This window comes from Eriocheir sinensis, chromosome 61, assembly GCF_024679095.1.
Source record: "Eriocheir sinensis breed Jianghai 21 chromosome 61, ASM2467909v1, whole genome shotgun sequence".
Classification (NCBI taxonomy): Eukaryota; Metazoa; Arthropoda; class Malacostraca; order Decapoda; family Varunidae; genus Eriocheir; species Eriocheir sinensis.
In genome coordinates this window covers 6,610,137-6,624,098 of record NC_066569.1, presented here as the reverse complement: position 1 = coordinate 6,624,098, position 13,962 = coordinate 6,610,137, and the positions used below count along the sequence as shown (strand labels likewise).

Sequence of the window (13,962 nt, the reverse complement as noted above, 5' to 3'; positions counted from 1 at the left end):
CTGCCACTTTCTGTATTTGGTGCTTTTTGTCCCATTCGGGGGGGGGGGAGGGGGGGTTAGCTAAGCAAGATGGCGGCACTATGAAACAGTTCCCTGCTCCACCAATTGGCTGGGGCCAGCCAAAAGAGTAAAGATGGGAGCAAGCGTTATGGCTGAGTACATGGGGCTCATGTTGTTAAACACTTTTGAAACCATCACCCTGCCTCAGCAAGATACTGTCAGAAAGGCGGTCAGTGTCTTGTTCTGCTCCAGGACACTGGACGGACCAGGTGTGGCTGACGGAAGATATATATAATGGACTAATCACTCAGGAAAATTTGTGAAGTTGTCATGGAAAATATTGATATCAAAGTTAGTGTTTTCTTTGTTTATTTTCTCCATTAACTGTTGTTGCCCTGCAATAAGTTCAAGATTTAAATCAACGACATTAAAAAAATGAAATAACAAATCTTGATTTAAATCAATGATTAAAAAAAATGATTTAAATCTTGATTTAAATCAACTTGATATAAATCAAACAACCCTGTGCCTTTGGAACCTTTTTGATTACCATTACACGCTTCACCACCAAGTAGCACCTCCTTTCCCCAGCACTCACACCCCAGAACACCATCACCACCCACACCTCCTTTCCCCAGCACTCACACCCCAGAACACCATCACCACCCACACCTCCTTTCCCCAGCGCTCACACCCCAGAACACCATCACCTAGCACACCTCCTTTCCCCAGCACTCACACCCCAGAACACCATCACCACCCACACCTCCTTTCCCCAGCACTCACACCCCAGAACACCATCACCACCCACACCTCCTTTCCCCAGCACTCACACCCCAGAACACCATCACCACCCACACCTCCTTTCCCCAGCACTCACACCCCAGAACACCATCACCACCCACACCTCCTTTCCCCAGCACTCACACCCCAGAACACCATCACCACCCACACCTCCTTTCCCCAGCGCTCACACCCCAGAACACCATCACCACCCACACCTCCTTTCCCCAGCACTCACACCCCAGAACACCATCACCACTCACACCCCAGAACACCATCACCACCCACACCTCCGTTTCCCACCCACCTCACACCAAACTCAGAACCCCTTCCCCTTACTACGACACTCAGGTCTGTATTTCCACACGCTTCCATCTCTTACATCACCTATTTTCAAAAGCTGAAGAGGGATTTAACGAGTGTTTTTTGAGGTTCTGGTACAGAAGAAGCTATCACCAGGGTCTTAAAACTACACACGAAAATGCCCACAACACCTATGAAAGCCCTGTCAAATATGTATGCTCGGGTGTCGAAATGTCGAAATGTTTAAGAATGTAACCCTCTTAATACCCAATATGCCCTCTGTCCCCCTCCCCCCTTAGCCCAGGAGCGACATCACTGCCCCGGGGTCTGCGGCTTTGATTACAACCCTGTGTGTGGCAGCGACGGAAGGACCTACCCGAACCTGTGTACGCTGAAGGCACAAAGGCGCTGCTTCAACCGTCGATTGACTCTTGTCAGATATGGGGAGTGTTAGAGTAAGTAACAGTAATAGTAGTAATAGTATTAGTATTAGTAGCAGAAGTAGTAGAAGTACTAGCAGTAGTAATATTAATAGTAGTAGTAGTAGTTTCTATTATTATAATTATTATTATTATTATTATTATTATTATTATTACTATTATCATTATTATCAATACGTAGTAGTATTAGTAGTAGTAGTAGTAGTGGTGGTGGTGGTGGTGGTGGTAGTATTGGTATTATTATTATTATTATTATTATTAGTAGTAGTAGTAGTGTTAGTAGTAGTAGTGGTGGTGGTGGTGGTGGTGGTATTATTATTATTATTATTATTATTAGTAGTAGTAGTAGTAGTAGTAGTGGTGGTGGTGGTGGTGGTAGTAGTAGTAGTAGTAGTAGTAGTGGTAGTATAGTAGCTCTCCCTAGCCACCCGTAGGGAGTGCGTCTGTTGACATGTGATGTTTTTTTTGTGGATGTCACCATAACCAACGCGTAGATAAGGTCTATGCTCCCACCTTTACCTTTACTTGAACAGTAATTGAAAGATGGAATGCTTTACCAAATGAAACTGTGTGTGTGTGTGTGTGTGTGTGTGTGTGTGTGTGTGTGTGTGTGTGTGTGTGTGTGTGTGTGTGTGTGTGTGTGTGTGTGTGTGTGTAAATAATATGCACAGGTTTTTGGATATATCATAGTTATCCTTAAAATTTTGCGTGTTATTTACACACATATAAACAGAACACTACAACTCATGCAACACACTCACACAACTCATGCCCTCAACACAGAAGGCCACACACACACGCACACTACCATCTCCCTTTCTTCCCTTCCCCAGATTAGCAACTCAAGTGCCCAAGATTCTGCCCTGCTGTGGACGATCCCGAATGTGGCAGCGACGGGAAGACCTACAGCAACTCGTTCAGAGTGGGGATGGAGGCGACCTGCAACAACAACCCTGAGCTCTACCAAGTCAGTGACGGCCCTTGCTAGAGCTGACCTGCTAAAGAATCGACGGGGTGATGCAACAGACGCTAGACCAACAAGCGAGAAAGCGGCATCGGAATAGACTCCTTTCCTTTTGTTTTTTGTTTTTTGACGCTTCCCAGATGTTAAGTATGTTATCCGTGAGTAGGAGAAAGAAATGTACCCCAGAGAAGATCCGAAGATAGGTTCAAGTGATGATGCGACGCTGCTTCCATCAGGCGGCAGAATCTGGACACTTCCACAGCATCAAACAACAACAGCGGCAATAATAGTAACATTCCTCGTCCTCGTCCTCCTCTACTACTACTACTACTATTTCTACTATTATTACTATCACTACTGCTACTACTACTACTACTACTACTACTACTACTACTACTACTACTACTACTACAACAACTACTACTACAAGAGGAAGACAATGGTATACCGACCCGGACCGAACCGACCTACTCCAATTTGGAACGAACTGGACTTCTGATTTTCAACGTGGCATTAATACAGCTTTGGTTCATCTTTATACTAATGTTATTTTTAAAGTTAACTGTTCTCCATGTATTAACACGTTTACAACAATTTTCTTCGTACGATTCATGTACTGTAATAATCAAACATACAGAATCATCATAATACATACCTAAGCTATATATTGCCCTTATTATTGCCATTTTTATTGATTTATTTTAAACTGCATTTTGTCTACATTTATTTTTATTCAATGCCGAATTTTAGAAGTCTAACCTAATTTGGTACAAACAATTGTACAGAAAAAAATATGTTTATACTTAACTAACCGATAACGTTTATGTTTAGAACTGTAATAATTTGTAATTCTGTTTTGTTTTTGTTTTTTTACACTTTTCTTTACAGTGAATAATAGTTACATTTATACAACAAAACCGTATCAAATATATACACTTCATTTACATGTCTTTCCAGAATTGTAAGTGATTCAGAAAGTAAACAGCTGCTAAAATGTACACACACATGCGTTTGTCTCTTTCATTTGCTACTTTGTTCCATCTTTATCCCCAGCAGCTGCAGCAAGAACAAGCGTGGCTTCACAGCGTACTAAATAAAAACCATTCCATTGACTACGTTGAACTGGGTAGTACTGGGTATCCCGATATGGTAATGATCAATTTTGTTTGATTGGGGGTCCTCGGCTGGGACTCGTCATCGTCAAGTTTGGGAACCTCTGCTTTACACTAAAGCAAATCTAGCAGCAGAAAATAATAAAGGCAAGAATATACGAGAGAAAGCTGACATTCGTATACCACATCAGCTCATTATTTCCCATTCCTTCCCCTTTAACATTTCAATCTTTAGTTCAATAGCAAAACCAACAGCACGAAAAAGAAGACAAAGCATACATGAGATCTGCCTAAACACGCAACACTAACATCAACTAATCCTCAAATCCTCCTTCAATTCCCTTATCCAACAGGAGGGACACATTATACCGCACCACACAACTACCACATACTCATATCCCCTTCCTCTTTTCTTATTCAACCGAATCTTAACTTTTATCCATTTCCATTACCCCTCTCCTCCCCCAGCCCCCGAGTGTCCCCGGTTCTGCCCGGCGGTCCTTGAGCTACCTGTGTGATCAGCACGGCAAGGAGTACTCTGGCATGTGTTTCTTTAACATAGCTCGCTGCCATGACCCTGACCTTCGTGTGGCCCCGTGCCCTTGTGAGAAGACAGGGAAGTGAAGGGAGGAACAAAGGAGTTAAGGTGAAAAAGATTGTTATTTCTAGCCTTTCCATATTTCCCTTTAATAGGAAAAATAACGGATTAAAATTAGTTTTGATCTTTCTGAATTCAAAGCAAAGTAAATAAAGAAGTTGAGACTAAGAGGGATTGTTAGTTTCTGGGAACCTTTCTATAGTTTTCTTCGAGTAAAAAAAAATGGAATGAAAATATTTTAAGACGATATTCCCATGGTGTACAGTCTCCTTGATTTTACTCGTCGACAGTGCTCTTTTACTGGGAATTCAAAGTGAGCAGAACATCCCGTAGAGATTAAAGATATATAGTTACCAGTCTGTTAAGCCACTGAATGCGTCTTTAGATTTCGGGTGAGTTCACGAAAACTGTCGATTCTCCACACACACACACACACACACACACACACAGAAAGCAGTCCCACCACATTTTACAATACTTTTCCATCGTCTTCATCTTATATTTCCCTACATGACACTAAGATAATCATAAATGTGTACCTTATAGATATTACAGTTTATTTTAAAGAAATGACAAATTCATCATCTGTAAGAAATAAAAGCTTGGGAAAACATTATTCATATTTTATTCCTAAGCATTATATTAACACTCAGTATGCATCAGCGCACTTGTAATGGTGTTTAAAGCTGAGCTGGGTGTGACATTTCTCAAAACATGATTAAGGCAAAGTGTTGTTTTGTCCACACAGTTTTTTTTCTCTTCTTTCTTTGCAGTTTTCTTAATTATTCATTTTCTTAGTTTCGTCTTATTATCTTGTTCTGTTTCTTCCTCTTCATCTTAGTCTTTTTTTCTGTTTATTTTTTCGTCTATTTCTTCTGCTTCTCTTTCCTTGCGTTTTTGCTTTGTATTCTTGTTTCTTTGCTGTTATTTTATTTATCCAGTTTCCTCCATTTCTTATTTTGTTTTCCTCTTCATCTTGGTTTGATTTTTTTTTTTTTTTCTTATTGTCTTCTCTTATTCCTGTTTCTTCTGTATGTTTTCGTGTGTTTTTGCTTCGCCTTCTCCCTTATTCTCCCGTATTTCTTTTATCTTCTTATTTTGTTTCTTCCTCTACATATTGGTTTTGTTTTTTCTGCTTTTTTTTTTGTGTTTTTCGTCTTTTTCTCGTTTTTTTTTCTGTTGCTTCTTTGCCGTTCTTTTCTTTATTCAGTTTTCTTTGTCTTTTAATTCTTCATATGACCTTCAAAACCTTTTATTAGCCTCCTCTTCCTCCTCTTTTTCCTGCTCCTCCTCTCTCTGCACGGTGATCTGGTTTACTACAGAAACTCCAGGATTCCCCTTTTCTCTCCCTTCCTGATTGAGTCAGCAATAAAAAAAAATTTCCTAGTTCGTGCGATTTGTTTACACCTGTCATCCTCTTCTTCCTCCTCCTCCTCCTTCTTAAAAATCCAGGATTCCCCACAAGGTGATATGATATGTGTGTGTGTGTGTGTGTGTGTGTGTGTGTGTGTGTGTGTGTGTGTGTGTGTGTGTGTGTGTGCGCGCTTTATTTTATACTGTTTTATATAATCCTGTTTCAAAATATACAAGATGTAGGAATGTGAGTTTCTTTGATTTTCTCTCCCTGGTGTCTGTCTGTCTGTCTACATTATATACTAACATACATACAAAACATTCAAACATGAAGATAGTAGATGAACCTCCATATTCAAATTATACGTGAAAATCCCAAAATTTCGAATCATAGAGAATAAAAACGAAATTAAAAACTATAGCAATACGTATCTACATGAATAAACACTTCCAAGAATAAATGCGTATTATTCTGCATTTAACTTTACACACATCACTATCTGACTTCCGCCTTCTCACATTTAGCAATACCGCAAACTGGTGATGGGCCCGTGAGACAAATTCTACAAGGAAGGATTATCGTGTAACAGTGTTCTTCTTCTTCCTCTTGACAACTTGAGAGGGTACTATGTTTCTGTTTCTCTCCTCGTCTGTCTGTCTATCTGTCTGTCTTCAAAAAATACATATACATATACAAAGACAATGGCGCGAGTTCCCTTCAAGGGGAGAGGACAAATAAAGAAAGGATGAATAATCAGCGTCTAAGTGTTCTTCTCCCTCTTATTGACAGCCTATACCCAATGTTCATACGGGGTCACCGTTTTGGGGGGTCCCGTGTCTCTGTTTCTCTCCCCGTCTGCTCATGTCTCTACATGAAATACATATAAAGACAAAGACCCGTTTTCCCTTCAAGGAGAGGATACATTCAGAAGTGTTTTCTTCAGCTTGATAGCTTTTATCTAATGTGCCCATAAGATTAAGGCGCGAAAAAGACAAATCTAAAAGGAAGAAGGAAGGAAGGAAGGAAGGAACGATCATTATCTAACAGTATTCTTTTTCCTCCTCTTGACAGCTTCTACCTAACGTTCCCACAACTTAAAGGCGCGAAGGAGAGGACAAATATAGAAGGGAGGAAGAAAGGATCATTTGACAGTGTTCTTCATCTTTTTCGTTACAGCTTTTACCTAATGTTCCTGTAAGACAAAAGAGCGAAGGGAAATCTAAGAGGAAGGAAGAAACATAATTTGACAGTATTCTTCTTTCTCTTCACACCTTTTACCCAGTGTGCATAATAGGGTCGATGTTATTGAGATTGTGGCTCGGATGCCCTTCCTGACGTCACGCATCTGCACAAAGGTTCGAACCGCCTTACCACACCACTTCCATGGCTGCGCTCTCTAAATCACCAGACCAACGCCCCTCACAAGATCTTACAGCATTCACAAGTTACAATGGGGATATTTGTTATGTTGGTGTGTTGCAAGTTTCACTATATATGAATCACCCACAATGATTTGCTCTTCCCTTTGTAGATCTTCCCGTATGTTTACACAGCAGCTCCTCAGACTGTAACGGTGGTAGGGTCTCCTTCCACCTTGTTGCTACGCCTTCGCCTCCTCCTCCTCCTCTTCTTCCTCCTCCTCCTCCTCCTCCTCCTCCTCCTCCTCCTCCTCCTCCTTGTAGCCATCCCCTAAATCGTCATGGGAAATTCCACCACCAGGAGTGACATGACAAAAGAAAAGGCGTAGAAGCTGTTCTCTGGGCATCGTTTGTTTTAAGATAAACTTTCCTATGTTTGAAACCATATATGATATTTTCGGCTACTCTATCTTTCATCGATTTACAGGAGCAGTGCCAGTAGGATTTTTAAATCCATTTTTATGCCCTTGAGTTGTCTCCATTACGGTAAAAAACAAACCGGTTGTAGGATGGGATTCACAACACTACGGCATTAACATTTATATTGGCTTCATAACATTATACGTAGTTTTTACCAAAAAAGCATAATGACCTAACCATTTTTAACCTTCATATAAACAATACTTTGATTCATACATGCATACATACATACATACACACGAACATACATACAAACGTGAATTACATCCCCATAAACTCTACACTCCTGCCTGTATACATTCAGAGTTGATTCATAGCATTAAGTAGTTTAGATAAAGATGCACGACGATCTAACTTCACTTAACTTTCACATGTGATATTTTTATTCAAATATACATACATACATACATTATTAGTATTACACACGTATCTTATACCACCACAAACACGACTATCCTGCTTTTTCTATCCATAAAATTAAGTAGCTTGCCGGATTAACATGATACCAAATTTTTAACCTTCATGTATACGATCCATCCATCCATACATACATAAATCCACCCATACCTACATACATACATACACACATGCCTAATACCACCACAAGAATGATTTCCCTGCTTGCTTGTGTGACGTCACGAGGTGCAGACAAAGCCAGGAGGTGTTCCGGAGAGCTTCAGTTTCTCTCCAGCAATCAGGTGTGTCGGGTGGCAGGTGAGTGTGTGTGTGTGTGTGTGTGTGTGTGTGTGTGTGTGTGTGTGTGTGTGTGTGTGTGTGTTTAAGGGATGTAGTTTTTTTTCGCTTTTGTTTCCCTAAATATCGCCTTTTTAAATTACTCTTTAACGTTTCTTTTGCGTTTTTGTATTTGTCTGTCTTTCTTCGAATCCTTTTCTTCTTCTTTCCCCATCTCCTTTTACTTCCCTCCCTCTCTCTCTCTCTCTCTCTCTCTCTCTCTCTCTCTCTCTCTCTCTCTCTCTCTCTCTCTCTCTCTCTCTCTCTCTCTCTTGTCCTGCCGTCTGTATTTCGGACAGATAACCGGTTTCCCTCCCTCCATCTCTCCCTTTCATCCTTCTCTCCTCCTTCTCCCTTTTTCTTTCTTTCTTCTTTCATCATTTCTTTCTTCCCTCATTATTTTCCTTCACTTCTCCCATTTTATTTTCCTTTATTCCTTTTTATATTCTACTCTACATTCGTTTTCGTTTTCTATTTCTGCGTTTTAGGTTTTCCGTTTTCTGTGCTGAAGGACAGAAGAAAATGATGCGAGGAACCGTGGTGGTGGCGATGGTGGCGGTGATGGTGCTGATGGTGACGGGGCAGCGTAAGTACCAGTAGTAGTAGTAGTAGTAGTAGTAGTAGTAGTAGTAGTAGTAATAGTAGTAATAGTAGTAATAGTAGTAATAATAATAATAATAATAATAATAATAATAATAATAATAATAATAATAATAATAATAATAATAATGTAACAGTTCGCTCTAATTCATAAATTTCAATGTTCACCGTCACGTTCAAGTTTTATTGATTAAATAATACAAAGAAGCATGACAGTTGAACTTAACGCTCATATTCTAGAACGCTTCGGGGTCTACACACATATTTGTTGATGATTTCGTAAGAGTTGTGAATATGTCCAGGATAGTTTTGCGAACCTAGTAATAGTTTGACAAGGCTTCTTCTGCACCGTGAACGTTCAACACTCTCATGAGAACCAGACATATATTCCTTGTGACCTTGGAAATCGTTGTGGTGAAAGTCGAAAGCGTCTGAGAGCAAGGTTCGCTGTGCTGCCGAAATATAAACAACAGATGGCGCGCTCTGACTTTGGGCAAGGAAACAAAACATCGCGAAGTCGAAACGGAGAATGTGAATGTAAAATTTTAAGTGAAATTTTGAATCTATACGAAAATATTATAAGCGTAGTTTTGTGTGTTTATAAAGAAAGTGTTACAATCGTTTTCAAGTTCATAAGCAAAAGTTACAGGAGCAATTTTCAGTTACCATGCAGAAATTGCAATCCTTCAGTTTTCCACTTATAGGCAGGAGTTACAAGCACAGTGTTGAGCTTACAGGCAAAAAAACATGAGCGAAGTTTTTGAGTTAATAGGCAAAAAATACAATCACAGCTTTGAATCTATAGACAAAAATTACAATAAGTTTTCAGTTTATAAATAAAATTTACAGGCGCAGGTTATTTTTAGTTATTTATTGACAAAAATTACCTCCACAGTTTTGAGTTCATAGGCAAAAATAGAGATCGTGCAGCTTAGAATTTATATGCAAAAGTTAAAAGGAAATATGCAACGTCAGTGTTGATTTATTAGACAGAAATCTTGACCTGAGAGATGTCTGTCCGTTAGAGGAAAGCGTACGAATTTACATTGCGCAGTTAAACCGAAATATCTGAGACAAATCTATAGCACGTGGTTGCCATTTTTTGGAGCTAATGGGTATCTAATTGGGTCCTTTTAGCAGCCCCAGGAGTCGAGGAGAGAGAGAGAGAGAGAGAGAGAGAGAGAGAGAGAGAGAGAGAGAGAGAGAGAGATTCCATATGACAGCTTCCGTTTTTGGTCCTAATCTGTTTAATTGGGTCCTTCTGTCTATCTTAAGTTAACTGCCCATTTACCTTTTGTTCTTAACCGTCATTATAATATTTCCAAACACAGGTAGGTAACGAGTAAGTTTAAGCGCATTATTACTTCCAACTACTTTTTGTTCCCAATCGTCACTAGAATGCTAAATATCACGAGCTGGTAAGAACAAGTAGGTTTAAGCACGTACTTTCCTCGCGGCTCGCATTTTCCTTTCATTTCTAAAAATAAAAATAAAATAAAATAAGATAAATAAATAACAACAATTTCCTGGTATACAAATAGCATCATAGTAGCAGTGACCCATTTAAATATTTCTAGACGAGTCAGTTTAGTAGAAAGATAGATGTTAGGTTCCCCCCCTCTCTCTCTCTCTCTCTCTCTCTCTCTCTCTCTCTCTCTCTCTCTCTCTCTCTCTCTCTCTATATATATATATATATATATATATATATATATAAAAAAATATATATATATATATATATATATTCTGCCCTGGCCACTCATCGAGCAGTCCACCTAGCTCTTAATTCTCCCTTACAGGCTGGTGGATACTGGCTAAATGGGTACCTGGGGAAACCTCGAGAAGGTAAACTGTAATCAACCCAGAGGTCACACTTGCCCTGTGTGCCTGGGTAATGCCTTTCCTGGGTTGTTGATTTTTTTTCAATAAAAAAAATCGGAATTTTTATTTAAATCAGATTTATTAGATTTTAAATCGATTTTTTTTTATTAATGAAAATAATTATATGAATGTACACCTCAATTTTCTTTACATTAGTTTAAAACACATATTGGAGTATTCTTGTGTCATATTCCATCACCATAACTAATCTGGTTGGCTGTTTGAGCCAATCCAAAGACTGACCAGCCGCAGCCAGCCAGCAATGAGCCAGCACTACACCACAACTCTGTTTAGTCCCTTAAAAGTCTAAGCAGATCATATCATGTTTTGGACGTGTCCTAACTGAAATTGCACAAAGAAAAATGACAGCAGCTTCAAATGAAAGTATCAGAAAAGGCTGTGGATGATCCATGTGTGTATGTGAAGTGATTCTTTGAAAAATAGGGGGAAAAAATTTCCTTTACTGCCACTTTCTGTATTTGGTGCTTTTTGTCCCATTCGGGGGGGGGGAGGGGGGATTAGCTAAGCAGGATGGCGGCACTATGAAACAGTTCCCTGCTCCACCAATTGGCTGGGGCCAGCCAAAAGAGTAAAGATGGGAGCAAGCGTTATGGCTGAGTACATGGGGCTCATGTTGTTAAACACTTTTGAAACCATCACCCTGCCTCAGCAAGATACTGTCAGAAAGGCGGTCAGTGTCTTGTTCTGCTCCAGGACACTGGACGGACCAGGTGTGGCTGACGGAAGATATATATAATGGACTAATCACTCAGGAAAATTTGGGAAGTTGTCATGGAAAATATTGATATCAAAGTTAGTGTTTTCTTTGTTTATTTTCTCCATTATATGTTGTTGCCCTGCAATAAGATCAAGATTTAAATCAACGACATTAAAAAAATGAAATAACAATAACAAATCTTGATTTAAATCAATGATTAAAAAAAATGATTTAAATCTTGATTTAAATCAACTTGATATAAATCAAACAACCCTGTGCTTTTGGAACCTTTTTGATTACCATTACACGCTTCACCACCAAGTAGCACCTCCTTTCCCCAGCACTCACACCACAGAACACCATCACCACCCACACCTCCTTTCCCCAGCACTCACACCCCAGAACACCATCACCACCCACACCTCCTTTCCCCAGCGCTCACACCCCAGAACACCATCACCACCCACACCTCCTTTCCCCAGCACTCACACCCCAGAACACCATCACCACCCACACCTCCTTTCCCCAGCACTCACACCCCAGAACACCATCACCACCCACACCTCCTTTCCCCAGCACTCACACCCCATAACACCATCACCACCCACACCTCCTTTCCCCAGCACTCACACCCCAGAACACCATCACCACCCACACCTCCTTTCCCCAGCACTCACACCCCAGAACACCATCACCACCCACACCTCCTTTCCCCAGCGCTCACACCCCAGAACACCATCACCACCCACACCTCCTTTCCCCAGCACTCACACCCCAGAACACCATCACCACCCACACCTCCTTTCCCCAGCACTCACACCCCAGAACACCATCACCACCCACACCTCCGTTTCCCACCCACCTCACACCAAACTCAGCACCCGTTCCCCTTACTTCGACACTCTGGTCCGTATTTTCACACGTTCTTCTGTATCATGAACCTCAAAAAAAAAACACTCGTTAAAACACAACTGATCCCCTTTTCAGCCTTTGGAAACAGGTGATGTAAGAGGTGAAACTCTTACATCACCTATTTCCAAAGGCTGAAAAGGAGATCAGTTGTGTTTTAACGAGTGTTTGTTTTTTTAGGTTCATGATACAGAAGAACCTATCACCAGGGTCATAAAACAACACATGGAAATGCTCACAACTCCTACAAAAGGCCTGTTATATATGTGTGCTCGGGTGTCGAAATGTTTAAGAATGTAACGCTCTTAATACCCAACATGCCCTCTGTCCCCCCTCCCCCCTCAGGCCAGCAGCAAAAAGACTGCCCCGGGATCTGCACCGAGGATTACAGACCTGTGTGTGGCAGCGACGGCAAGACCTACGGGAACCTGTGTGCGCTGGAGGCAGAGAAGAGATGTGTCAACCCGAAGTTAACTTTTGTCAGCGATGGAGAGTGTCCGAGTAAGTAGTAGTAGTAGTAGTAGTAGCAGTAGTAGCAGCAGCAACAGTAGTATTTGTAGTAGTAGTACCATAACATCACCAATATACACTTCCACATATACCCAAATCAACACCATTTCCTCTTAATTAATAGACTTTCCTAATCCCTTCTCCAATCTCTCCCACAAGGTGACTGCCCCAGGATCTGCACCCTGGAGTACGCCCCTGTGTGTGGCAGTGACGGCAAGACCTACGGGAACCTGTGTGCGCTGGAGGCAGAGAAACGATGCAATAACCCTCAATTGACTTTGGTCAGCAAAGGGGAGTGTCCGAGTAAGTAACAGTAGTAGTAGTAGTAGTAGTAGTAGTAGCAAACGTAGTAGTTGCTATTAGTATCATTATTATTATTTTGATTATTAATGGTAGTAGCAGCTCTCCCTAGCCACCAGTAGGGAGTGCGTCTGTTGACATGTGATGCTTTTTTGTGAATGTGTCACCATAACCAACGTGCAACCAACTTCACCTTTACCTGAACAGTAATCGAAAGATGGAATGCTTTAACAAATGAAACTGTGTGTGTGTGTGTGTGTGTGTGTGTGTGTGTGTGTGTGTGTGTGTGTGTGTGTGTGTGTGTGTGTGTGAATAATATGCACAAGTTTTAGAATATATTATAGTTATCCTTAAATTTTTGCGTGTTATTTACACACACATAAACAGAACACTACAGCACAACACACTCACACAACTCATGCCCTCAACACAGGAGGTCACACACACACACACACTCACACTACCATCTCCCTTTCTTCCCTTCCCCAGAACAGCAACTCGAGTGCCCAACATTATGCCCTGATGTATTCGCACCTGTGTGTGGCAGCGACGGGAAGACATACAGCAACTCGTGCGCACTGGGGGTGGAGGCGACCTGCAACAACAAGCCTAACCTCTACAAAGTCAGTGACGGCCCTTGCGGGAGCGGACCTGCTGAAACATCGAAGTAGTGATGCAACAGACGCAAGACCTACAAGCGAGAATGGCATCGGAATACTTAATTCTTTTTTGTTTGTTTGTTTTTTGGCGCTTCCCAGAAGTTAGGTATGTTCTTTATGAGCAGGAGAAAGAAATGTAACCCAGAGAAGATCCGGAGATGGGTTCGAGTGATAATGGGCCGCTGCTTCCATCTGACGACAGAATCTGGATACTTCTCCTCCTCCTCTACTACTACTACTAACACTACTACTACTACTACTACT

General features: G+C 41.0%; 1 protein-coding gene and 2 long non-coding RNA genes across 3 annotated transcripts in view; 2 read left to right on the top strand and 1 right to left on the bottom strand.

Annotated features, from left to right (window-relative positions):
* Window positions 1–9,887, top strand: part of LOC126986276 (uncharacterized) — a 26,053-nt gene extending 16,166 nt beyond the window's left edge. Inside the window, exon 3 of the long non-coding RNA XR_007739478.1 lies at window positions 9,620–9,887. This is a non-coding gene — a long non-coding RNA (uncharacterized LOC126986276). The remainder of the gene's footprint in view (window positions 1–9,619) is intronic.
* The window catches only part of LOC126986268 (four-domain proteases inhibitor-like), a 41,869-nt gene that overhangs the window by 16,925 nt on the left and 10,982 nt on the right, over window positions 1–13,962 (top strand). The window contains 1 exon segment of the mRNA XM_050842242.1: window positions 12,575–12,730. Within this exon segment, the coding sequence (XP_050698199.1) occupies window positions 12,575–12,730 (156 nt within the window).
* Window positions 2,649–13,962, bottom strand: part of LOC126986273 (uncharacterized) — a 22,873-nt gene continuing 11,559 nt past the window's right edge. The window contains exon 2 of the long non-coding RNA XR_007739474.1: window positions 2,649–3,916. This is a non-coding gene — a long non-coding RNA (uncharacterized LOC126986273). The remainder of the gene's footprint in view (window positions 3,917–13,962) is intronic.